This window comes from Pteropus vampyrus, unplaced genomic scaffold, assembly GCF_000151845.1.
Source record: "Pteropus vampyrus isolate Shadow unplaced genomic scaffold, Pvam_2.0 Scaffold91, whole genome shotgun sequence".
NCBI classification, from domain to species: domain Eukaryota; kingdom Metazoa; phylum Chordata; class Mammalia; order Chiroptera; family Pteropodidae; genus Pteropus; species Pteropus vampyrus.
In genome coordinates, this window is record NW_011888872.1 from 210,768 (window position 1) to 238,751 (window position 27,984).

At 32.3% G+C, this 27,984-nt stretch overlaps 1 protein-coding gene across 8 annotated transcripts in view; it reads left to right on the forward strand.

The window, feature by feature from the left end:
- Window positions 1–27,984, forward strand: part of USP34 (ubiquitin specific peptidase 34) — a 214,788-nt gene that overhangs the window by 171,059 nt on the left and 15,745 nt on the right. For all 8 annotated transcript variants that reach the window (XM_023532842.1, XM_023532838.1, XM_023532844.1 and 5 more), the window contains 22 exons: window positions 718–796; window positions 1,992–2,045; window positions 2,156–2,251; window positions 5,262–5,326; window positions 5,419–5,494; window positions 5,579–5,626; window positions 5,740–5,805; window positions 7,669–7,749; window positions 9,295–9,380; window positions 9,767–9,935; window positions 10,037–10,111; window positions 11,212–11,363; window positions 14,810–14,858; window positions 14,947–15,051; window positions 15,173–15,217; window positions 15,985–16,089; window positions 17,178–17,325; window positions 21,177–21,811; window positions 23,469–23,626; window positions 25,337–25,415; window positions 26,951–27,077; window positions 27,722–27,829. In XM_023532842.1, the coding sequence (XP_023388610.1) occupies window positions 718–796; window positions 1,992–2,045; window positions 2,156–2,251; window positions 5,262–5,326; window positions 5,419–5,494; window positions 5,579–5,626; window positions 5,740–5,805; window positions 7,669–7,749; window positions 9,295–9,380; window positions 9,767–9,935; window positions 10,037–10,111; window positions 11,212–11,363; window positions 14,810–14,858; window positions 14,947–15,051; window positions 15,173–15,217; window positions 15,985–16,089; window positions 17,178–17,325; window positions 21,177–21,811; window positions 23,469–23,626; window positions 25,337–25,415; window positions 26,951–27,077; window positions 27,722–27,829 (2,606 nt within the window). The remainder of the gene's footprint in view (window positions 1–717; window positions 797–1,991; window positions 2,046–2,155; window positions 2,252–5,261; window positions 5,327–5,418; window positions 5,495–5,578; window positions 5,627–5,739; window positions 5,806–7,668; window positions 7,750–9,294; window positions 9,381–9,766; window positions 9,936–10,036; window positions 10,112–11,211; window positions 11,364–14,809; window positions 14,859–14,946; window positions 15,052–15,172; window positions 15,218–15,984; window positions 16,090–17,177; window positions 17,326–21,176; window positions 21,812–23,468; window positions 23,627–25,336; window positions 25,416–26,950; window positions 27,078–27,721; window positions 27,830–27,984) is intronic.

The following is a 27,984-nucleotide window of genomic DNA, read 5'->3' on the forward strand; positions in this document are numbered from 1 at the left end:
TAGGGTGGCCACGAAGTCCTTATATATTCTAGTTAGAAGTTAGCCCACATGCTCTACTCTCTCTCTTCACCTTTTCCCCTTTGACACACACATTTTTTAAATTATGGTTGGAAGTCATTAAATCAGTCCTTAATAACTCTTTTTTGGTCTTTAGATGTTGTTAAGAGTCTCATGTATAGAGACTGTATCTGTGCTGTGTTGGGGATACTGTTTTGAACATTTACATTGGTTAATTGATCTGTGGTTAGCAGAATAGTTTTATTCAACTATTTCTCACTCTTTAAGCCATCAGGTCCATGATAACTTTTACTTTTTTTTATCTATTTGAATATATTTCCGTAATTATATTTTGAATCATTTTTTATCATAAATTTTTAATGGCATCTTTATCTTTGGAAGATGTCTCATCTCTTAATCTTTTCTGTCCAATAACTTTACATGTTAATATTTATACAAATTTTATATATGTATTTTTTTGTGAACTCTTGTTACTTCTAGGTTATAATGGATCAATCAAATTTTAGGGTAGTCGTGACTGTTGTAAAATTATATTTCTAATTTCTAGTGGATTAGAGTTGTCAGAACAAGAGCTTAATTAGAATTTACTTAATAATAGTTTGATCAACATTTATATCAATATGTAATCTAAGTATTTTTTAAATAGGCATATAGAGATAGTACACATATACTTGATCAACATTATATGCTCTGTTTTAGGTATCTTTTTAATGATGCTGAGGTAAAACCTTTTGATTCTGCTCAACTTGCCTCTGAATGTTTTGGTGGAGAGATGACAGTAAGTTTTATTTAGAAATTAAAAACAAAATGGTTTGCGACTTTCAAAATGCTTTGCAGAGTCATAAAATCCCATCACAGAATCACTTAACTTTCTTTTAATCACTAGGATTAAATCTAAAATTTATTCAGCTGGTATTTATTGGAAGTTTAGTTATGTTTGGAGTATATACTAGAGACTGGGAAATATTTAATTACTATTTCTGCCTTCAACTGCTTAAGAAGGTTAAGACTTAAAATTGAAGAATTAAATAATAATATAGGAATTGAATTACATTGCCATGAGCCTTTTTGATTGAGTAAGGTGTTTTCTTGAATGTTTTGGGATTAGAGTCAAAAGAAATTACTGTTTATTGACTTAAACGAAAAATTTTTGACAAGGAAGTTAGCTTGAGCTAACTTAAAGAATTGCTTTTCTTGCCTTTTATAAAGTAGCAGCCACCTGGTGACAGAGTGGAAAAAGAATATCTTACTTGTTAATTAGCAATAAGGCATAAGAAAAGATAATTAGGTTGGGTAGTAGTATAATAATTTCACTCTTCATAGGCAGTTTATCCTACTACCAATTTTCTGAAAACTGATTTAAAATAACCCTGTTGATTCTCACAAGTATTAGTCGTTTCCATTTCAAAGATAAGCCCAGATAAACCTATTTTTTGCTTTAAGAGATGTGTTTATTGTAAAATAACTTCACATTCTGGATTTTAATGAAGCACTTTTTTATTGCTTTTTGGTGCTCTTATGTACGATTCTGAATAGAAAAAGAGAAGTAGGACTATTTTGTTAATACTTGAGGATGAGTACAAGGAAGTAAATAATGAGTTAAACATTAAAGCCATCACTAAACCGATAGCATCTCTAGATGTTATTCCTAGGATAGTTTCTCAAAAAAAAAGAGAAAGAAAAAAGTGAACTCTGCACACCTCTTCTCTTAAAAGATAGTTTTTCAAATTGCAAATTTGTTTTATCTTCTTATACTTTATATATTTTATGGTAAAGTACCTTAAAATATGTTTTGAATCTTCACTTTCTAGTACTCTTAACCAAAAACTTGTCAAGGATTTTTGTGAGTGTAATGCTACTTGAAAACTACTTACAAAGTTATTACAAACTATTAAATTTTTATTGAAATGTTTAAATGTAAATATAGCTGAGTATACCCATTTCCTAAAGAAGGAAAACTGATTTTTTTACAGACCAAGACCTATGATTCTGTTACAGATAAATTTATGGATTTTTCCTTTGAAAAGGTAACCATTTATTTCATATATAATTTGACATTGTTTTCCTTCTTCCATGTTGTCTACTTTTATGGTTATATTTTGTCAAAATGAAAATATACTTTTTCTTCCATTTACAGACACACAGTGCATATATGCTGTTTTACAAACGCATGGAACCAGAGGAAGAAAATGGGAAGGAATACAAATTTGATGTTTCATCAGAATTACTAGAGGTATAAGTTAACTTAACTTTAGTAACAATTTAAAAGCATATTTAACTATTTATGCAAGTAATAATAGTACTGTAATATAAGAACAGGCTATGACAACATTAGAATCCGTAATCCAGGGTAGGCCTTAACACTGTACAAAATAGTCTTGGTATTACTGACATATGACAAGTGAATGTAAGTGAATGAGATTAAAGGGAGTGGAAAATAATTATTAGTGACATTGAAGAAAAATAAGAAAGGTAAAATGGTTGATTGGAATTAGGGCACGTTCACAAGTAACTTGTATGGTTGGTAATGTTCTTATTGGATTGGTGTAAGGATTGCACAAGTGTATAGCAGGAGACCCTAACCCCCTAGGCCATGGGCTGCACAGCAGAAGGTGAGCAGCGGGTGAGCGAGCAAAGCTTTATCTGTATTTGCAGCTGCTGCCCAGTGCTAGCATCACAACCTTAGCTCTAACTCAGATCATCAGGCATTTAGATTCTCATAGGAGCACTGGTTCCTGGTGCCAAAAAGGTTGGGAATCGCTGGTGTACATTGCATGTGTATTTGAAATACATTTGAAATATGTATTTTACATATTAAAAAGTATGTCTTGTGTAGTAATGAGGCTTTCTTTGTTTCATAATGTAGTAAGTGGTAATGTTACTTTAATGTTTTAATATTTGTAAAAAGTATTTTGCCACTCATTGTATGTTGTGTCAGTGTCATAAACTGAGTTAGCCAAAAGTACAAAAAGTCAACCTTCAGAAAGGTAAACCCATGACATACTAATGTAAAGTGAATGAGGTTAAAGGGAGTGGAAAATAATTATTAGTGACATTGAAGAAGAATAAGAAAGGTAAAGTGGTTGATGGAATTAGGGCGACCTGATTTTTATGAAAAAATCTTCAGAATGATCCCATTCAGTGAGAAAAGTAGCCCTGTTATACATTTTTGCAAATCTCTTTAATACCTGTTAAAAGAAGGCATTTGAGTTTCATAATAGCTTCTATATTTGGTCTGTTATGAGCCCATTTATCATTTAACTTCTGGAAAACTTCATTGTATGCTTAGGAGAGATTGAGAGTCAAAAACAAGGCGGATAACATCATAGTATCATTAAGAAATTGTTTTGACCTTACACCCTAAAAATGTCACAGGAACACCCACAGCGCTCTGAATCATTGTTTGAGAAGCACTGATTTACATTGTGCAAAAGGGAATCCCAAGCCTTTTCTTGTAATAACAAGAAAAACAAAGTGAACTACATGAGATTATTCTTGATTAGAAAGCTAAACCTTGTTTCCTATCATTGTTTTAGCTCGTTAATTTAAAGTGAGTTTGCACATATACATTTTACTGAAAAATTAAGTAAAAATGTAATAACAGTGTTACTCTACATTAATATGGATTTTAGATATTAACTGGAATCTGATCCTTTAAATTTATACAATCGAAATAGAGCTAGTAGCAGCCTCTCTCAAAAGATAAATAGAAAATTTTAGAACCATAAAATATATTTAGTAAACATAAATTGTAGTGACTGTAATAGATAAAACAAGTAGAGTGCTCAGAAAGGGTAATTGAATTGGGAGTGCTGGAGAAGGTGATTAGAAAATGTGACCTTAAACTTCAACTTGAAAGTTACTGAGAAGTTATGTGCAGAGTACTCCGACTAAAGAGAGTGTTAATGTACAGTCCTGTGAGGAAGGGTGGAGCTTATTGGAATGTTTCCAGAGCTAAAAGCGACGTCTGTGGCTGAGATGATTAATAAGTGCAAGGAAGAATGGGCCAAGATGAAGTTGGATGGGTGTATGGAAAATACTTAGGAAAGTTGTTCCTTCTGATCAGTGTAGTGCAACAATTTCACACTTAGACATACCCAGTTGGCTCCACATACATTGTATCGATAAAAGGTAAAAAGGACCACCAAAAAGCAAGATGAATATTTCTATAGAACAGAAATGGAACAATTAAAAGCACTAAGTCTGGTGGAAACCATGGAACTACCAGATTTTAGATCCAGAGCAGATAATGGTAGCCAGCAGTTTAGCTTTTGTGGGCTAAAGAGGACAAAAATTATGACACAAGGTTTAGAGCCAAGGTCCTGGCTGGAAGCAAGAAACTTGGAATGGGGCTTCATTGGTATGAAAAGAGACTGAATTGATGAATGGGTGAATGCTGTCATACTCTCCTTTTGGCTATAGCTTTATACAAAGCTGTATGCTTAGAAATGCTAGAGGACCAGGAACTCTGAAACAAGACCATTCAATGACTTGGTCTGTGGTTTTCCAAATATAATGTGGAGCAGAAAATGTAATACGTTATGATTATAAGACCTGGTTCTAGACTAGAGGAGTGGACTGGGGTAAGGGGAGCAAGTAGAGATAGTTGAAAATCTTTAGGGGGATAAAGACAGTAATATTAATAATCAGAACATAAGTTTGTTCAAATAAAAATAATTTTATGGAACTGACAATGACTTGGAGCATGTTTGGGGCATTCAAAAATATGAAGGAACATAAAAACTAAAGTCAGCATAGTGGTTTTTCGGGGCTAATATCAGAAATAATCTTTCATGATTTTTATAAGCAGGGAAATCACTTTTCATGTAGGTCTGCCAATCTGAGTTAAATTTTTTTTAATTTTGCCACTTTTTAAACATAAACATTTCTCTCATAACCTGTTCTTAAAATGGAATATGATGTAGTTTTATACATTTATATACTCGCTCTTCAGACAGATGAGATTTCAGAGTTCTTTCAAAATCTTTATAATTTTTTAAAAACCGTCATCACTTGAGATAGCCAGATACATAATGATAAATTGGAGCAGGTTTAATAATTTATTGTACTTCCATGTTCCACATACCTGTCAAAAATCAGTATGAATTTTAAGTGCATGTATTTTGGGCGGGGGGGTTGTTTCTTTTAGAGCAAATCTTTTTTTCCTGCCTAATAAAAATACTGGTAAAATGTAATAAAACAAATGCTTCCTGGTATCTGATGTTAACATTTTTTTTCTTCAGTGGATTTGGCACGATAACATGCAGTTTCTTCAAGACAAAAACATTTTTGAACATACATATTTTGGGTAAGTTTGGTAAATTTAATAATAGTTTTTTTGTTACACGTTTTATTGTAAAATTTTATATTTATTTTTAATTTATTATTTTTAAATTCTAGATTTATGTGGCAGTTGTGTAGCTGTATTCCCAGTACATTACCAGATCCTAAAGCTGTGTCCCTAATGACAGCAAAGGTAATATATAAGCCTCAGGTAATTTTTTCAAAATTGATTACTCTAAAATAATTGAATCTTTTTGCTTAATTTTTTTTTTTACAGTTAAGCACTTCCTTTGTCCTAGAGACATTTATACATTCAAAAGAAAAGGTATGTGTTTTATTTTGTGAATTTTTATGTCATTATCAGATATCTTTTGGGTTTTACTATTTTGGGCATAGAAGTCCTATGCCTTCAGTAACTTCTTTCTTTTTCTTTTTTAGCCCACAATGCTTCAGTGGATTGAATTGTTGACCAAACAGTTTAATAATAGTCAAGCAGCTTGTGAGGTAAGGTGAATAATTTATCAAACAGCGCATCACTTAAGATTCACTTTTTTGTTTTGTTTTCTTAACTTACGTGCTGTAGCAAAAATTGTATTACCTGTTATAAATTATGAAGAGCCCAATGTAGATTGTTCCTAAAATTACTAGATAGCTGAAAGTTATAATTTTATGTATCATACCTATTAGGCTGATTAAATAATTGATTTTTAGGTTATTTAAAAATCCTTGGATTCTCCAATCCCCGTCCCCATGTATTAAAAGGAAAAACTATAGAAAATTCAAGACTACCAGATATTTCTTAACTACTTTTGAATATTATCAGAAATACTTAAAAATACTCCCTTACTCCTCTGAAAAAATTCATAAATCCCAGAAAATTAGTTTATCCAATTTCATTTTCTCCTATATTACATTATAAGAGAGAGACATCCATAAGGATAATCTGCTCACAGATAATGATCAGTTAATCATATTACCATCTTAATATTTATCATTTTTGATTAGCTCCCATTCCTATAGGCCTGTCTAGGAATGCAAGTCTTATAAATTTCAAGAAGTGGTAGACAGCAGCATAGTATGCAATAGATGAAATGAGTTGAAGATTTTTTTCTTATATAGGTTATCTAATTACATTTTGTAGCAAGGAAAGAGGAGAATCTGATGATTGAAAATTTCAAATATAAAGGCATAATTTTTTGAAACTTTATAATGAACATTTCAAAACATACATAAAAGTAGAGAGATATTGTGAACTCTCCTGTACCTATCATCCAATTTCAACAAATAATAACAGTTTTTATTTTTGTTTATTCCTATTCCCCCATGTCTTTTCAGCTGAAGTATCTTAAAGCAAACCCCGACACCTTATTATACATGTATATATACTCAGTATGTATCTCTAAAAGATGAGGACTTAAAAATATGTAAATAACCTGATTCCATTCACTCCTAATAAAATTAGAAGCTATTAGAAGTAATATCCAATACCCATTTCATGTTCACTTTTCTCTAATTGTCTTAAAAAATGTTCTTTTCAGTTGGTGTGTTTAGTACTCAAACAAGATCCACATTTTGTTCTTGTCTCATAAATCTCCTTTCATCTATAACACTTTTTTTTCTTTGCCACTTTTCATTTGTTCTGCAGGATTTTCCACATGTTGACTTTGACTCATTGAATCCTTCTGGTGTTATGTTACTAATTCTCTTCCCACTTCCTGATTTTTTTTAAAGCTGTTTCATAGATCCAGAGGGTTTATTAGGTCATAATTTGTTTTGGTTTTGTTTATAAGTTTTTCTCTTTAGTTTTTGCACTAAGTTATTTGCCTTGGGAACTCTCAAGGAGTTAAAATTCTCTATAGTTGTTAGTAATTGTGTGTATGAATGAATAGGCTGTACAATTCAATAGAGTAGTTAAATACTGATTTAAGAAGTATCTTGAAATCAATGGGAAATTGCTCTTAGCTTAAAGAAGCATGTGTTTTATCAAGAGAGCATAATTTGTTTTTAAACATAAAGTAAATCATACTCAGATCATATTATTAATAGGAACAAAAGATTCTACAGTATGATATTTATGCGGCCTAAGAGGAAAAGAGTGTTCCATCTTACTGTGGTAAGGATTGCAGTTTGCCATCATGCATGTCGGGCACTGTAATGTCAGTGGCACCCATGGAATCCTATAATAAGATGTGATCCTGATTGTGACTTTAGGCATTTTAGATTTTGGATTTTCTAACAATTGAAGAATCTCTTTAGTTAAGAACTTAAAAATAATCGAAACACGGACTAGAAATAAAATCCTTAGGTGATTTTTATCCCATTTAACAAGTATTGGTTGAATGTTATAATCACTCTGTTTTCTTTTAGTGGTTTTTGGACCGCATGGCTGATGATGACTGGTGGCCAATGCAGATACTAATTAAGTGCCCTAATCAAATTGTGAGACAGGTAAGAAAAAATTTATTTGAAAAAGAAATGGCTTTCAAGTTAATTATTCTAAATTTGCCTATGAATGTCTTAACCCAGCTTTTAAAGTAGTTTGAAAAGATTATCATAAAAGTCATTTTGCTATTATTTTCACCAGCCTCTTTTAGCAAATCAGCTATCATTCCAGTCAAGTGATTTAAATCATTCACATTTCCTGGTTATAGGAAGATAGCTATTACCACCTATACTCTTTATGAATTATAATGATTTTTTTTTTTTTTTCAGATTCTCAGTTATTTTTAACCATGATAGGGTACTGAAATGGCTTTGAAAGTTACGTGAATAGTACGTAATTCATTTCTGTGACAGGTTCTAATTGTGAAATTTAGACAAAGAAAATGTAAATGTTACTTTATTTTCATTTATGGCACAAAACCAAAAATTTGATCTGAAATATGCCACTTTCCAGTTATTGTTGAGATGTAATTCTTATACCATAAAATTCACCAAAGCCTTTTTAAGTGTAAAATTTAGTGGGTTTTTTTTAGTATATTTTCAAAACTGTACAACCATCATCTGATTTTATAATACCCCAGAGAGAAGCCCTGCATGTTTTAGAAGTAACTCCCCATTTTATCCTATTCCTTCTCTCCAGCCCCTGGCAACCACTAGTCTACTTTGTGTTTCTATGAATTTGCCTATTCGGACCATTCCACATAAGTGGTATCATTCAGTATGCGGTATTTTGTGACTGGCTTCCTTAACAATGTTTTCAGTATTTATCCATGTTATACCGTGTATCTGTACTTCATTTCTTTTTATTGCCAAATAAAATTCCATTGAACAGATATTCCAAATTTTATTTATCCATTCAGCAATTGATGAACATTTGAGATGTCTCCACTTTGGGCTATTTTGAATAATGCTGCTATGAATATTTGTATACAAACATTTGTGTGGACATGTTTTTAACTTTTTTAATATGTACCTAGGAGTGAACTTGCTAAATCATATAGTCACTTTATTTTTAACACTTTTTAGGAACTACCAAACTGTTTTTCATAGTTTCTGAACCAGTTTATATTCCTACCAGCAATCTGTGAGGGTTCCGATTTTGCTACATCTTCTTCAACATTTATTACTGTCTTTTTGATTTTAGCCATCCTAATAGGTGTAGTACCTCATTGTGGTTTTGATTTGAATTTTTCTAATTAATAATATTGAACATCTTTTCATGTGCTTTTTGGCCATTTGTATATCTTACTTAGAGACTCTCCACTAGTTAGGGTGGTTTTGTGAAGCTTTGTTTTTTTGTATTCTCTGTTACTGAAACTTGCCGTTTGTTGTTTTTTCCGGTAGTGTAAAACTGAATATTGTTTTTCAAGCTAACTTTGCCTTATGTCTTTAGTCTGTAGTTGAGACTCCAGGAAGGCTTTAGAATGTCAAAAGATAATCTGTGGGGAAAATATAAGTGGATGGCAGATAATTTTGAATGATGTAATTTTTCAGTATCTTTGTTACCTGATGTAAGTTGGCTCTTTGGTTGCTGTATTTTTTCATTTATAGATGTTTCAGCGTTTGTGTATCCATGTGATTCAGAGACTTAGGCCTGTACATGCTCATCTCTATCTACAGCCAGGAATGGAAGATGGGTAAGAAATAACTTTGAACATTTTATTTTTAAGCTTTTTGGTGATCGGCCTACAAAGTATTTTTAACTATCCACACTGAAATATTTAGGTTATTCTATTTAAAAATAATCTGTAATAATACTAATCATGAAGAGAAAACTTTTTGTTTTATTTTTAATTAAGTGCATCTTCAAAATCCTCTACAAAGGACTTTGACTTCATCTTTTTGTTTGGATTAATTTAGCCAGATATAATAATTGGAATCCAACTACTTATATTATTGTAATTGGTATTTATTATTACACAAATGAAAGATAAATTCAAGTTTTTAAAAAATATTTCTTTTCCCAGAATTTCTGTCTCCAGACTTCATACTCTCTGTAATGTATATTAAATTGTATTTTCAGGTCAGATGATATGGATGCCTCAGTAGAAGATATTGGAGGTCGTTCATGTGTCACTCGATTTGTGAGAACTCTGTTACTAATTATGGAACATGGTGTAAAACCTCACAGTAAACATCTTACAGAGTATTTCGCCTTCCTTTATGAATTTGCCAAAATGGGCGAAGAAGAGGTGAGGCTATATTTTCTTTATTTCTGGGATTATGTACTTATTTTCAGTATTTAAAACAGTTGTTTTTATATCATATTTTAAGTCAGTATTTTTGTCTTTAGAGCCAGTTTTTGCTTTCATTGCAAGCCATATCTACAATGGTACATTTTTACATGGGAACCAAAGGACCTGAAAATGTAAGTCCAATTCTGTCTAAGGGATTTAGAGGCTGTGTTTACAAGTTTGTGTCAGGGAAATTATTAGCTATAGGACCCTTTAAAGTCCCTTCTGGCCCTAATAGATTATTTTAAAGGTCTACCTTTGGTTGATATTTCTGATGGATATAGCAAGATAAGAAACAGTCGTAATAAATTTCACTGATAAGGACCTGGAACACAGCAAATAAATTTGAGCAAAATGGTGACCACCTACTTTGGTGTTCTATCATTAGCATGTTGTTTGTGGTGGACATTTTTGTTTGCCATATTTTTTAAGCCCTTTACTATTACATTTGTCAGAGTCTTCTAAAAAATATAAGCTGATCTATTCATAAAATATTACATGAGTTTTGATTTGTCTGTAATGATCACTTTGGATTGAATGCTCTATTTGCATTATCTTATTTAATCTTTTTTGCAACCTTAAGAGGTAAGTACTTTTGTTATCTCTATTTTATAGATGAGGAACGTGAGGTATAAAGACATTAACTTGTTTTAGATCACAGTGACTTGGGCTTTGATTTTTGATCAGACTCCTAACCTAAACTATTTAACCATGATATCATAATGCTTTGCAGAATATGGACAGTTAATGTCTAATTCTAGGCTATATGGCTGCTAGTTTAGTCCACATGAATATCTCTTTGAAATACCTACTATTTGGATTATCTGCAAACTGCAAATAAGGATTCCTTAATTTGTATAACTGGCAGTTTTATTAAATAGGAAATACTGTATTATGATACTCATATAAATTTTGATCCTAATTTATCTTCCAAGGGGCAAACCTCTAAGAAAAAAAGAAATCGTGAAAGGATTTATCCCTTTAGGTATAAAGTATAAATAGTCATAGTATAGAGAATCATTACTCTTTTGCAATTCTGCCTAATAGGTCTAAAATTGTCCTGAATGTGGTGTAGACTTTTAAAGCTAGGGTTAGGCCTTTGAGTGGTTGTTTTTCATGGTACAACTCCTGCCACCATCTACTCTGGATAATTATATAAAACAATCAAGTTATATGCTCTCAAGGTAATGTTAAAACTAATATTACTTTAAAATTGGATTTTGTTCTGCTCTAGCCTCAAGTTGAAGTGTTGTCAGAGGAAGAAGGGGAAGAAGAGGAGGAGGAAGAAGATATCCTCTCTCTGGCAGAAGAAAAGTACAGGCCAGCTGCTCTTGAAAAAATGATAGCTTTAGTTGCTCTTTTGGTTGAACAGTCTCGCTCAGAAAGGTGAAATGTTTCAACATTCAAAATGCTTAAAGCATGTTTGGTTTAATTCTTTTTACATAATTGTTTCACCACTGTTAATTCAATAGCTTTTGTTATTTAATTCCTTTTAAATAATAACACCACTATTCATCAACTTTTGTAGCATAAGTATTTTGATTCTTTGTACCAAACTCATACTTTGTCTGAGTCATGTTAGAAATACACATTGGAGAAATTATACAGTAAAATATCTAGAAAAAGTATATGTGCATTCATCCTTTAACTTAGCAACTTCACTTCTAAGAATCTATCCCCAAAATATAGAAAGATGTATGTGCAGTGCTGTTTATTCAAGTAGTGTTTGTAGTAGCAAAAGACTGGAAATGTCCACCAAGAGGGAACCAGTTGAAAAACAGGGCATCCACTCAATAGAGTACTCTATAGTGGGAAAAAAAGTAGTATGAAGTATATCTGTATTACCTTGGAGAAACTTTAGGATAAATACTAAGTGAAAACAAGGTTGAAAAAAAATATATATTTTTTAAATATGCTACTTTTTAAGAAAGGAGAGGCCGTGAGAGAGTGAATGTGTGTGTGTCCTATTTGTGATTTCACCTACTTGCTGAAATTTATTAGTAATCCCAAAATCAGTACTCAAGGAGCTTTTATAGTCATTCATGGACTGCAAAATGTACATGTGCAGAGCAGCAAAAAAAATTGAGTTGCCTATCATACACCTTCCCAGCTGAGATCAAATGTGGTGACACTCTACCTTCTTGTTTCAGTTCTCATATTGTAAACAAATGTCCTTTCCATGGTATATGCCACATTTTTCACATTTATGCTTCTTGTTGGTAATTGGCTCTTTAAAGTGGCCCCCAAGCATAGTGCTAAGTGCTGTCTGTGTTCCTAAGCTCAAGAAGGCCATAGTATGCCTTAGAAAATACGCATAGTAGATAAGCTTCATTCAGCTATGAGCTACATAGTGCTGTTCCCTATGAGTTCAGTGCTAATGAATGAACAATGTGTATTAATTAAACAAGGTATCTTTAAATAAAAACTGACATAAAACAAGGTAACATTTTGATCAGTTGACAAAAATGTTGTGACTGGGGATCACAGGAACCTAACCCTCTATTTCCCCTATGAGCAATGATTGAATATTCACTAATTCACTGTTTGCAGCACTTTTAGCATATAAGTACTACAAATAACAAGAATTGACTGTATTTTTTTAAATTGAAGTCTAAGTCAAAAACAAAAAAAAAATAGTTTCCTGTGGTTGGGAACGGGAAAACAGGTTGGAGGGTAAAGGAATGAAAGCTTGACTTCTTTGAATAGACATTATTTTGTTTTTTAGATTTAACTTTGGAATCATGTAAATGTTTAATATAATTATAAGTAAATTAATAAAATGCAACCTTAAAAATCAAAAACAGACTGAAAGGAACCTAACTGTATATTTAGCTGGTGGCATAACCACTGGAGAGAAATCAAAGTAACTTTGGAACACATTAATTTAACTGTAAATTGCTAGTAGGATGTACCTACAGAACAAAAAGAATTGTAAAATTATTCTAGACTACTATCATTGGTAGTATAATTGGAATTATTATTCTGAAATTTTTTATATTACAGAATAAAGTAAATAAGTAATTGTTAATATCATTAGAAACCAAGATTTCCAGCAAAAGAAAAATACAAATATAAAATACAGTTTTTACATAACTTCTTTAAAACTGAATCTGGAAATATTGGTAGAATTTATCGTGTAGTTTTGTCTTAAACAAACAAAAACGTATTGCATAACCTCCATTTTCTGAAAAGTCCTAAAAATCGCATCCAACTCAGTCACTGAGTGCCTCTGGCATCTAGATCGTTGTCTCTAGATACCATTTCCCACTGGAAAACATCAAGATTCCTAGGAAATATGGCCAGTTTCATGTCTTGGGCAAGAAATGAATGGAAAGTTGAGAATGTTCTGTCGTTTTAGAAAGCAAAGAGGCTATCAAAGTCTAATGAAATGTTAAAAGGAATCAAGAGCCAATTTAAGGAGGTTTCTACTGGTCATACATTGGACAACCCGAGCATCAATAATAATAGGAATAACTATAAGTGTACTAAAACACAACACAGATGTTTAAGTCCATGAGTTCCTAATGATACCTAAAAACAAAATTTTAAGAAACTCACAACCATTGGAGTTATATTAGAAAACCAGATCATAATTTTGGAAACCTATTAAAGGAATGATATTAAGCATTTATGTTTACCTAAAAGAATTATACGTCGTGGCAACCAAATGGTAAGTGAGAGGTAGTTCGTCGTCAAAGAGGTATTTGAGCTAATGAGCATGTAATACTGGAATTAGAATATCAAGATTTTGCACCCCAAATAATGGACATAGGAAATGATCATCATTGGCTGAAAACATTACAAAAAGAAAGATAACTTTTCATTATGTGCCTCCTAATGAAATCCATACCACCACCTGCAAAGTTGTCTTGGCTTAAAAATTCAAACCTAGATTCGATCGAGTCTTTAGATCTAACTACTAGTTTACAGGAAATATAGGGACATAGGAACATATTATAACACCACCAAAAAGGTACAATCAGCAAAATGGAAATGTGGGAAATTCTGCAGGACAAACCACCTGCTTTCTTCAACAGATAAACTGCAAAATAAAAACAAAATCGGAGGGGAAACCAGTAGTATAAAGGAGATTTCAGAGATATTTCAGCCAATTGCAGCAGAAGACTTTATTTGGATCCCGATTCACACAGATTAAAATAATTGTTTTAGAAACTTGAAACTGTACAGTGGATACTGTATGCTTGTAAGGAATTATTGATTATTTATGTGTGAATAATGGTAATGTGGTTATGTTTTTTAAATTTATCTGCTAGAGATTTAAGGATTTAAATGATAAAATATCTATAGTTGCTTCAGAATAGTCCACACTGAATGATTAGGACATACAAAAGAAATAAGACTGGCCATGAATTGGTAATTCGAAGCTGAATAATGGAATATTTACACAGTTCTTTCTATTTTTGTACTAAAGTTTTCTATAATAAGTTTAAAAAGAAATATACAGTAAATGATTTTATACTGGGAAGTGAAACTCTCTAGTATTTCTTGTAAGTTCATTTTGTTTTGAAGATTCTCATGTCAAAAAAAAACTCTACGTTAGACCTATCCTATTGTTCTATACCAAAAGAGTAAATTAACTAAATGGAAATAAAGTAGATTTGAGCTTCTCTGTACCAATCCCGGAATCTTGAAAAATTGTCTAAAATATGTCTGGCAAGCAAGTCTGACTAGCAAGAAGTTCAAAAATCATTTTATGATGGTTATTTGGTATAGTTGTATTTGAATCGACAATTTTGATGTTTCATGATACAGATAACTATAAAGTAGTACAAAGGGAAAAAAAACTTATTTCCACTAATATTTTCTTTCAGGCATTTGACATTATCACAGACTGACATGGCAGCATTAACAGGAGGAAAGGTAATACCTTTTCTATATTATTAGACCATTTGATAGTCTCAAAAAATAACATGACAGTTTTTAAATGAACAACTTTTGCTTTTAACAGGGATTTCCCTTCTTGTTTCAACATATTCGTGATGGCATCAATATAAGACAAACTTGTAATCTGATTTTCAGCCTATGTCGATACAATAATCGACTTGCAGAACATGTAAGTGCTAAGAAACAGTTTTAATTTTTTTTTGTTAATTTTATTTTTCTGAATCTGGCTAAAACAGGTATCTTATTAATTTTAAAAAGAATATTCTGAAAGTCTCTTCTTTCTGTTTTAGATTGTGTCCATGCTTTTCACATCAATAGCTAAATTGACTCCTGAGGTATGTAGATATTTGTTAATTCGTGTTTTTAAAACTACTGCCAGCCTTGACAGCATTTTCAAATGAACCTTTGTAATTTGTTCTTGAAAGAAATTTATTGGGGGTCGTCTCCATAACATGTTAGCTTATTTTTAAGTATGTAACTTGAATAAACTGAATTAGCTCTTTATGTCTTATCACAAATGTAATTTTCTCAAATATAAGTTTACATATAAGTTCAACGTATCAGTGACACCTACTAAGCTTTAAAATAGTTAGTTTTAAGCTTATATCATAATTTTGCCCAAGAAAAAGTAGACTAACGAGAGCACTGCATAGGTGGAAAGTATATGGAAAATAGAATACAGTATCATACAAAAATATTTTTATAAAGTGGAAATGCTGCAGCGACTTTGATAATACACATCAAATATTAATAAATTATACCACAAGATCAAAGGTTGCTATAGGAAATTTTTTAATATAAAGTTTTATGTAAACATGGTTGTCTCATTAACAAGAGTTTCAATTTTTTTTTCCAAATTGACATCCAGAAAAATACATGTTTTCTGTTATACTTGGCTCCCATGCAATTGACTTTGTATCCCCAGCTGATCCTGCTGCTTTATCATAGCTCAAGTTCATATGCAGGAATATTAAGCTCTGTAAACCTAACACAGCAGATTTAAATGTGATGTATAACAAAAGTTAGATGCGTTTCTTTTCTCCTGAAAGAGATGGATGGGTTCAAATAGACCTAAATACATAGTTTTGTATGTCTTTTACAGGCAGCCAATCCTTTCTTTAAATTGTTGACTATGCTAATGGAGTTTGCGGGTGGACCTCCAGGAATGCCTCCCTTTGCATCTTACATTCTGCAGAGGATATGGGAAGTAAGTCTTGCAGCAGATATTTCAGGATTTACTTTTCTGAGAATTTTGTCTAATACAGTTACTGTCATTATAAGTACCAGTTTCTTTCTGCTTGAGGAATCCAAAGTGGATTTAGTAAGTCACAGTTTGAAGGAAGAAAAGATGCTTTAGTCAGAAGGTCTGGGAGAAAACAGAATTCTTGGCCAGTCTCCCAGATGTTGAAAGACTTTCTCCTAGAGTTATAAACAGCCTTCAGCCAGTCTGAGGTTCTCATTGCCCTACCCTCAAGAAAAGATTACGTAAAGTGATAGAAACCCTAGAAATACAAACCCAGGTGTTTTCAGCAGTTGACAGAAATAGTAGAGGAAGCACCAGCTGCTTCCTTTCTTTCAGAGTTACTGCTGAGGTCACAAAAGTTGTCCTTAGCGAGTGTTGGAAAAGCCCACTCTCCAGACCAAAGGTCGGCAAACTTTTTCTCTAGCCAGATAGTAAATATTTTAAGCTATACTGTCTCTGTTGGAATAACTCAACTGCTGTTTTTTTGCATAAAACCAGCCATGGACAATACATAAAGGAGTGGGTATGATTGTGTTCCAGTAAAAACTTAAAAACAAGCATACCACAGAATTTGAGCCATAAGCCATAGTTTTCTAACCCCTATTCTAAATTCCTAAAATTCCATTTTCCCATGAAAAAAATCTCCCTAGCAGTACACAGTGAGCTAGATTTTATTCTCACTTGTAACAGATTGAACAAACAATAAGAAAAGTAAAGATGAGAAATTTCAGGGCATTGAAAGCACTTTTAAATAAACTTGCAAACTTAAGACCTAAAAGTCATTGGCGGCTTTTATTGGTCCTATCTTAGAGTGCTTGATTATTGTAATTTTATTTTGTAAATTAATGACAAATTTTCCTGAACATTTACTGTTTGAAAAAAAAAAAAATAGCTTTAAAAATGGGGGAAAACATGGTTGAAACTATTTTTAGGCTCTACCTTTCAAAAATCTCTTTTGGCTTCAATGTTTAATGGATTATACCAAAATTAAGTAAAAAAGTATCTGCTCATTCAGTTGTCCTTATATTCTGTTCTTGTCATTTTATTTACAGGTAATTGAATACAATCCTTCTCAATGTCTAGATTGGTTAGCAGTGCAGACACCCCGAAATAAACTGGCACACAGCTGGGTCCTACAGAATATGGAAAACTGGGTCGAGCGGTTTCTTTTGGCTCACAATTATCCTAGAGTCAGGACTTGTAAGTCAAATATTTAGAATTTAACCATTTGTTTTTATAAGTTTTGGTTTTTTTTGTTTTGTTTTTAAGGTGACCACAATATGCCCATTGTCGTATAATGCAAAGGCTCTTAGAGATATTGTTCTTAAAGGCCAGAGTCATACTAGTATTTGGAAACCTGTAGCAATGTTTTACAAATATCTACAATGTTTTTGTTTTTTTAAGGATAGGAAACTATGTCCTTTCTTGGGTAACATCACCACCACTACCATTTTTGTTTTTTTGCTTAATAGAGTGACAAAGCATGATTAGCATTAGTAAAAAGAGTAAAGGGTCAGAAAATCCTATCTTAAAAGTAATTGGGGAAGGCTGAAAGTAAAGTAGTAATAAAGACATAAAGCAAGCTGAGAAAATATTCACTGAAATTCTGAGAGTTAAATGATAAACATTTCATTATACCCAGTTTATGAGAGAATAAACATCTTGAAAGACAGTGACAATACAGAATATAGATATTTCACACAATAGAAAATCGCCTATAAACAAACATAAACTATGTTCTCTTTTGGTAGTGTTCAAAGAAATAAAAATCAAAGTAGTTAATATTCTAAATTTCTTTCAAATTTAATCATCAAAATGATATTTGCTAGCTGTCTACTGAAAGGGCCTAGAATCAGTGACACTCCAGTAGCAACAAGCACATCGAACACACAGATATTTTTTTCTAAATATTGTTCTCCAATAAAATGAATCATGGCTCCTTGGAGAAAATAGCTGATTTTAAGACTGGGGCAAGGAATATGTAAGATGATCCTGGAACATCTTGTAAAACCAAAAGAAGAGGGCATGTCAAAGGAACATTGAACCAACCTGAAAGCATTCCCAATGGCCAAAGCTGGAACAATTTCTATTAAAAAAAAAAAAAAAAAAAACATAATGCTGGATTGTAACCCAAAGTATAACTATTCATGAGTCCATACTGTCATAAATAAATGATTGAATAAATAAACAAGTGGAGAAGAAACAAATCTCCCATACAGAAGAATGTAAAATAATTTATGTACATCCTCTTTCAAAGAGGTGGAGTATAACTCCTCACACCTTTTGTATGAGCTTAGTGACTTTCAAAGAATAAAGTGTGGGGGATCCCAGAAATAACTTTGAAGTGAAGAAATTTAACAAACATCAGCTCAGCCAGGTGGTTAAGTTTAACATCATACCTGAAAATTCATGTTGATAGTATGTACCCTTGATATAATGTGATGCAAAGGGCACTTGACTTACATGGTCTTCCACACAAAAAACCTGTATCCTGAGTCTAACCATGATAAACATGAGACAAACCCAATTTGAGGGACATTCTGCAAAAATACCTGACCTCAAAACTGTCAAGGTCATCAAATGCAGGAGAAATCTGAGAAACTGTCACAGCCAAGAGGAGTTAAGGAGACATAACAACTGAATATATCTTAGAACCATATAAAAAGAACATTTGAAATCTAAAGTGTAAAGTTTAGTTAATACTGATGTGCCTGTGTTTGTTCCATAGACACAACCAAGGTACCATAGTAATAATAGATATTAAAAATAGGGGAAGTGTGGAAGGGGTGTATGGGAACTGTCTGTTCTACCTATTCTAAAATAAAAGATTTACTTAGGCAAACACCTTTCAGTGGTGAGTGCACATGGGTTGGCATTGGCACTCTGCTTATAGGCTTGTTTTTCCTGTCAATATAGGGAACCTCACAGTACTTGGATATTTGTAAGAGCTGACATATCTTGGTGTCATTCTTGCCCTGACTTCTGAACATAAAATAATTCAAAAACCTGAACAAAAAAAAAAAAAAGTGTTTTAGCCAGCTGTTACACCTAATATTCATGACAGTGCTTAGGAAACAGCATTCTCATATATTGCAGTGACATTGTAAGTTAATATTACCCTTAAGAAAGGCATTCGATTTACCAGTATGTACCAAGATCCTTAAAATGTTTTTGCCCTGTTTAACTTAGTAATACTATTTCAGGGATTCCAGTTTAAGTAAGTCATCCAGTGTATTGGATACCCAACAGCATTATTTATAGTTGAGAAAAATTAAAAGCTGGATGTTCAGCTAGAAAGTAAATTGTTATAATGCATCATTTTAAAATTATAATAGTGAAGATTATAGTAACATCAACAAGTGTTTTTTATATAATGTAACTTGAAAAAAGAGCCCAAATATTTGAATAGGATGAATATAACTTCCAATAAGAATTAGAGTAACATGTGTAGAAGAAAAACTAGAGATACTTTTAAATCCTACAAAACAATTTTAAGAAATGACAGAATGTTCAGAGTAAAAAAAAAAATTGAGACATAATTGGTGTCTTAAAATAGTTGAAGAGTTGCCGTATAGAAATGGAAGTAGATTTGTTCTAAGTTCAGCTGAACATTTTTTAAATCACAAAAGACTTTTCTCAGTTGTAGTATTACACAAAAATCGATCAAGATGATAACTACGTGCCAACTTTTATAATTTGAAACAAATATCAAATTGAGCCTAACTGAAAATAGATTTCCAGAGTGCTGTGTAGGTGAAGAAATACATAGAAATGGAGTATTGTGCAGAAATAAAGTTTAATTTGAAATCTGTAAAATAGATCACAATAAATTTTAGAAACACTGACTTTATTTGCTTTAGCAGTACAATGGAAATTATCAAATTATAGGTAGAATAGTGGGAGACAGAATTAGTAGGTGTATTGAAAAGAGTTAAACTAAGGAATTGAAGACCTTGAGGAGGCTCTGTAGTGAATGTTGTTAGGAGTGTTAGCTTATAAATCTGACAATCTAGGTTTGAATTCCAGTTGTGCCACTAGCTGTGTAATATGGGGCTGTCTTACTGTTTCAAGTCTTGAGAGAAAGTGGGGATAAAAAAAGGAGTGTCTTTTTCTGTACAACGTTTAATGTTAAATAGTAAACATTCGATAAATGTTAGCAATTCTTGTTATCGTTTTACTATTACCATCATCGTCGTCATTTCCCAAGGCCGAATCTGGTCTCTGCCTCTTTATCTATGTGACCTCGGTCATTGCCTTTCCAAGATTCAGATTTTTTTATATAATATCACCTACATCCAGGATGAGTGTGAGGATTAAATGAGATAATATTATAAAGTACTTAGCTCGGTGCTTTGCTCATAGTAACTGCTTTTACAGATGGACTCAGCTAATGAGTCATTAACCTCTCAGATTTATAGCATACACTTAATAACATTTTTCAGGTTTGTTGAATGAAGGAGGGATTCTTTTTTGTGTGCAAGATTAGCCTAGAAGACGTAAAGATTTTCCAAAGTTAATGTTCTATAATTGTCATATATATAATCTTTTATATTACAAAGGACTTTTAGAAGATCTCATTCTCTCTGTATAACGTAAGTACATTTTACCATTAGCAGTATATTATTACAAAATAATTTACCATTTTTTGTAAAGAATAAGAAAACTAAGACCTTAAAACTAAGTAAATGATTTGACCATGTCAGACAGCCTTAATATAGGTCTTCTGGTTCCAAATGCTATGTTCTTCCTGTTGAACTATATTGTTTCCTGAGAAGAAAAGAAGTGATAAGTGGGAAAATTCTACATTTTAGGAAAGTTGAGCAAAAGCGATTGAAACCTGTTTCTGCTAACACAATTGTTGTTCTCATCATTCCTTGGTATCTTCCTATGGGGCCAGTGGTAGATCAGAAAGATAATAAATGTTCGTGTCCCTTAATTTTTATTTATTTAAATTTTTAAAGGGAAGAGTGGCTTTGTGTTTAATGACTGCTCTTCAGTCTATTTTATATCTTGTAAGGTTCTATCTGACAGTTTTGTTTTACATTTTATAGCTGCAGCTTATCTTCTGGTGTCCCTTATACCAAGCAATTCATTCCGCCAGATGTTCCGGTCAACAAGGTCTTTGCACATCCCAACCCGTGACCTTCCACTCAGTCCAGACACAACAGTAGTCCTGCATCAGGTCTACAACGTGCTCCTTGGTTTGCTCTCAAGAGCCAAACTTTATGTTGATGCTGCTGTTCATGGCACTACAAAGCTAGTGCCCTATTTTAGCTTTATGACTTATTGTTTAATTTCCAAAACTGAGAAGCTGATGTTTTCCACATATTTCATGGATTTGTGGAACCTTTTCCAGCCTAAACTTTCTGAGCCAGCAATAGCTACAAATCACAATAAACAGGCTTTGCTTTCATTTTGGTACAATGTGTGTGCTGACTGTCCAGAGAATATCCGCCTTATTGTTCAGAACCCCGTGGTAACCAAGAACATTGCCTTCAATTACATCCTTGCTGACCATGATGATCAGGATGTGGTGCTTTTTAACCGTGGGATGCTGCCTGCCTACTACGGCATTCTGAGGCTCTGCTGTGAGCAGTCTCCTGCATTCACACGACAACTGGCTTCTCACCAGAACATCCAGTGGGCCTTTAAGAATCTTACACCACATGCCAGCCAATATCCTGGAGTGAGTAAAATTGGTTACTCTTATATCTGTATCCTCAAATTGTTTGGAAATAACTTGTTTTTCCCCTTGTGGGAAACGGTGACAAAATATAGGAGTATAGTCTAACTTTAACTGTTCTTATAGGCTTAACATATATTTTCTTGAATGTATGTGTAAAATGCTATATGATTATAAAATTTTTAAGTAGATGGATACTTAGGTTGATGTTGAAATGTTCTCTCTAATGGAACTTACCTATTTGAATTTGGTTTTGTAAATATATTCTTAATGAATTCATATATTCATAATGAAAAAGCTTTGTGGTAGTTTTTGGGAAGTATTTACTATTTAGATATTTATTATCAAGATCTATATGTTACGCTAAGCTGTGAGCTAGACAGTATTTTATCTGTTATAATATTCCCTAATATTTTTTTCTCACACTACATTCAAATGAACAAAATTTGTAGGTTTCATATTAAATTTTACCTCCTCCATGTAAAGCTGTCATTCCTGAATATTTCTTTTCACTGTTTTTCTGTTGTAAACAGAAAATTACACCAAGAGGGTATAAATCCAAGAAGAGAGATCGAAGGCAGAACCCTTTTTAAAGCTGTTGTTAACCCAGAGGCCACAAACTGCTAATATTAGAACTTATTTGCTAAATAGGGGAAGGTGGGACTGGAGGAGTGAGCTTTTTCAAGACATTCAACATCTAAGAGTTCAATCAAAAGAATACAATAAAGGGTATTTTAAGTATAGGTATTCTCTTTCCTGTCGTTTAGGCATAATGTAGTGAATTGTTTAGAATTTCTCACCCTGAAAGAATAACCTAATTTCCAGTGAAGAAGTTAGAATGCCTATAATAAAGTAAAGAAAGTGATTGTATTAAGTTCCAGAAAAGGTTCAAAGCCAAGGCTATAATACAGAAGGAAAAGAATGAGAGCGTCAGCCTGATTTAGGATCATGACAGGCTTTATTAAGATTCAGTGGATGTGGATTTATTTCACATTCACATAATATTTGATTTAGTTAATAAATATGTCTATAGTTAAATGTACCTTTGAAGAGTGCTGGACGAGTGAGAATATTTATCTGTTGTTTCTTGCCCTTGACGTCAATGAAATGTAACATCTTTTATTGTGGAATTTATTAGAGATTTTAATGGAAACAATGCTTAAATCAATTTTTGCCGAGTAACAAACCAACCATCATCGGTCGAGAAAGATCATTCCAAATATTGGCATAGAAGGGTTTTCTCAGAAACAGTCTTAATTCAGGTGTAATTGAGAGCTGTAAAATCTTTGTGACAAAGTAATGATTTCTTATTTATTAAAGAAAAGGGAACAAAGGATCATAGTAGTTTGTCTCTGGGTGCACATGTGAAGTTACAAAACTTAGTACTTTGAACAGTATTAAGACTAAAAATGAACTGTATTTACTTGTAGTTTTTAATCTTCCTGAAATTTTATTTTAAGGTTTTCTTTTAGTGAATTATGTATTTCTTAAATAGAATTCGTTGCTAATTTTATAACTATTCTTGAATGGTAGTGTAATCTGATTTATTTGTATAATTTTAAGAGCTGGCTAATGAGCATAACATTCAGAAATGAGATGCAAACGTTCTAAAATATTTCAGGGTTAAAAGATCACTATAATGCTTATTTGTCCTTTTTAGGCAGTGGAAGAACTATTTAACCTGATGCAGCTTTTTATAGCTCAGAGGCCAGATATGAGAGAAGAAGAATTAGAAGATATTAAACAGTTTAAGAAAACAACCATAAGTTGTTACTTACGTTGCTTAGATGGCCGCTCCTGCTGGACTACGTTAATAAGGTAAAAATATCTATTCTAGTGTTTTTTTTGTTTAGTTTTTCCAGGTGAGGGTATGGGGACCATACTTTTGATACTTAATAATAATTTAAATTACTTATAACTGAAAATTTACAATTCTTTAAGGTTATTAGGGAAGCATATATGCATTTAGTTACCTTGGAAGAATTTATATTTTGAAAATTAGCTACTTTTGAACAGGTTTTGTTTTTGTTTGGTTTTGGATTGTGTTTTATCGCAATCATAGAATCTTAGGATTGGAAAGAACCTTAATGTACAATCTTCCACCTAAAGTTTGACTCCTCTTCTCTGTAGCAATCATCCAAACTTATGCTTGAACAGTTCTGTTCCAGGGGCTTCCAGAAACAGCTTTCTCTATCTTTTGATGAGTTTCACTGTTAATATGTTTCTCATTCCGTTTAGCCCAGATCTACCTATATTTTTTAACCGTAAGAATTAGGCAAAATAACAAAACATGATCTTTCCAACTTAATTCATTGTTTAGAGCGACAGAAGTTTATTGAATGGCTGTGAAGGAACTGCTACAAATTACATTTATTACCCTTTAACTGTAGAAATAGAATCCAGGTTAATTTCTTAAAATGAATCTATGTATTTATTACATCTAAAACTTGGAGGCAATATCCTTTATTAGATGCATATTTTTTGGCGGTCCTTTTGTATCTTTAAAAAAATGTTTTTAATTAAATTTATCAGGTTAACTGGTTAATAACATTAAATTTTAGGTGTACAGCTTTATAATATAAAATCTATATACTCTATTGTGCTCACCGCGCCAAGCTCAGTCTCCTTTTGTCGCCGTGAATTTGACCTGCGTTACCCTCTTCATCCTTCCCCTGCCCCCTTATTCTCTGATAACCACCATTCTGTCATCCTTATCTATGAGTTTATTTGTTGAACACTATAGTATCTTAAGCTGTTCAACCCAAGATAAGGTTATTTCAGATTATCATCTTCAGAAAACTTTTCAATTTAAATCTTTATTAATACACAAAATGAAATTAAGCTTTTGCTAGGACTCCTTAGAGGGATTTAAAAATTTTTCGACATTAATTTTGAATACATTTTTTCCCCAAGATTTACTACTTGAAGTTTATTTTCAAAAAAAAGATTTGGAGCTTTCTTAATTCTTTTTTGAAAAAAGAAAAAAAAATCTGATTGAAGTGAAAGGATTTCTATTCTAGTCATACTATATAACAGCAGTTTCCAGTACGTAATACTGAAATAAGTTCTATTAATAAGAGTAAATTATTTATAAGGCCAACATGTTTTTAATTTTATTTGCACTAATATTACTCTTTTTTTCCTCAATACCCAGCTAATGAGTGCTTTGATAATACAGGTGTATTTTATTATTATCCAGAATTTAGCATAATTTAGAAGATAAACTCATTATAAAAATAAACATTATTTATACTGAAATTTTAAAAATATTCCCATCACAGCTCTGTTTTACCATTGCGGATAATTAGGAGTTGACGAGATACTAACAGACATAACTGTTCTCTAAGTTGCTTAGAGGATTTCTTATTTATATTATCTCCTTTTATTGAGTTACTAAGAAATAGATTTAGTAGTATCTATTCTGTAGGTAGGAAAGTAATTTAACAATTCTGGTTTTTTTTTGTTAAATCACCGAAGTGTTCTGTTCTGGTTCAGAGTTCTCAAACTGTACTTTAAATATTCTTCTAGTGCCTTCAGAATACTATTAGAATCTGATGAAGACAGACTTCTTGTTGTATTTAATAGAGGGTTGATCCTGATGACCGAGGTAAATATTTTATTGTATTTTACTGTAGATTTATTTCATTTTAATTTTCTCACCAGGACTTCTAGACTGTTTTACAGTTATCTGGATTTTAATTATACAGATCAGTAAATGCTAATTTATATTCCAAGAATAATTAGGTTATAATTTTTAAGGTGCTGTTTTCTTTTCCCATAGTAATTCCATACTTTCTCCCTTATTTTGTATTTAGAACAACCACTCTAAATAAACTGGTTTTATTCATTTCATTTGTAAAGATAGAAACATAAGAAATTCGTATGATTTAATCAAGAACGCGTAATTTCTCAAGAGCTCACTTATTTGACAGAGTTACAAAATCTGAGATTAGCATCATCAGAGGAAGCCAGTGAGACTGTTACAGGTGGTAAAAATCAGCCATTCATTCTTCCCATAATTCTTGAAAATCCACAACTGTGAGATGATTTTAAGACCACAGAGGTGCATTATACTCTTTAGTCTACTAGTAGAGATAAGAAGAAAGAGTATACCTGTTAAGGGTTCCATGAGATTAAGGAGTAGGATGTTTTTTTCCTACCTGTAGTTAATAGTATGATAGAATAGGAATACAACATGTTTAAAACTACACTTTGAAGAATTTAAGCTTGCATTGGTAAGTGGGAGAGCATTTAGATAAATGACTTAATCAGCACAGAAGCAAAGAAGTATTGGTTGTGTTTAAGAAGTGTCAGGAATTTCTGTATAGCTAAAACAAAAGGTATGTGAAGAGGAGTAGTGAGAATTTCATTCAACAGATAATTTGAATGTCCGTTCTGTGCCAGGCGTTGTGCTAGGCACTGGGGACACATCAGTGAACAAGACAGCTTACAGGTTAAGTGCCTCATGAGTACGTTGTTCAGATTATGTACTGCTACAGATTCTAGGCTACAAATTGTGATCTTTGAATTCTAAATAGTATATAGAGTATGGGGAATTGAGAGGATTAGATAAAAGGTACTTGTGGCATAAAATGAAATAGGGAAAAACTAAGGATTTAATTAAGCTACTTTCGTTAAAGGAGTTAATAGATTTAACACGTTAATATAATTAAAGGAACTCCTGCCTTTTTTGAGCTCTTTTACTTTATTCAGAACTACTATTTTGAATATGGCTGACAGCCATGTCACCATTGTCTTTCCCTAGAAGCCCTGGAAAGTTAAAGCAGTTAGTTACCTGTTCTTTTGTCCTTGCCTGCTGCTTTGTAATCTCTAAGGCTTATAGTCTTCAAGCAAACAGTAACCCAACAAAAAGAAAAATCTAACTAAACAAACTATTCCTCCAAACTAAACAGAATAGACAAAATATCAGAGCTCCGAAGAGTGAGGACTGTTTTGTATTTTAAAAAGAGCTGAATGAGAGAATTTGACTTTTGGATAGAAAGCAAATACATTTGTTTATGCTCATATACATGTACATAGTCTGAGTCTGAAAACATCTGTATAGAAAATGAGCACCTCCATTTTGTGGCTCAGTAAAGTAAAAATGAAATGAAGTTTTCCATTTTTTTAAATCACTTGTAGTCTTTCAACACGCTGCATATGATGTATCATGAAGCCACAGCTTGCCATGTGACTGGAGACTTAGTAGAACTTCTGTCAATATTCCTATCGGTATTAAAGTCTACACGCCCATATCTTCAGAGAAAAGGTTTGGTTATTCCTATTTCTTATTTTTTGTTAATTTAACTATTAAAGAGCAAAATAAGGCTTTTAAACCCTGTAATTCAGAGAATTTCTCTTTATCTCTAGTTCATGTAGAGAATATGGGGCTGATGATAGCTAATTATGAGGAGATGTTTATCTTGACTTTCTGATAAAAGGCTGGAATGCTCTTGTTTATTTTCTTTATGCCTACCTGAAAAATAAGCAGGCATGCTGTAAGTGTCAAGATTTAGGAGACTGGAAAACATTTCCAAGCACAGTAAAACATGGAGTATTTTGTGAAGGTTCTCCAAGCTGGAAACTTCATAGCTTAGATTAGATCATTTTTAGTTTCAAGAGAAGTAACTATAAAACATACCTCTTTTGTGTCCCTGTAAGATAGTGTAAACTCTGAATTTCATATAACTTCCTGGAAAATAGGATATATTCATCACTAAAAATATGCTTTAAGAAATCTAGCAGGTTTAACAGTAGTAGCCATCTCATGAAAACAGTCACAGCTTTCACCCAAAATGTTTATATAATTAATTTGAATATTTTGGTGTTAGCATTCTGTAGTTTATAATAGAAAATAATTGTGAGGAATTTTGTTCTCAAATGGCATATTTATGTATGCTTTTGTATTTGCAGATGTGAAACAAGCATTAATCCAGTGGCAGGAACGAATTGAATTTGCCCATAAACTGTTAACTCTTCTTAATTCCTATAGCCCTCCAGAACTTAGAAATGCCTGTATCGGTAAGTTACTTAGAAAATATACCCGTATAAAAACCCAGTGGAAGAACATTTTTGTGGGACTTTTTTTAAAATTACTGTTAAGTTCTGTAGGGTTTGGAAGACATCTGTACTCTGGCCAGCAGATCCTAAGAAAATCGAGTTTTATTCCTTAATGT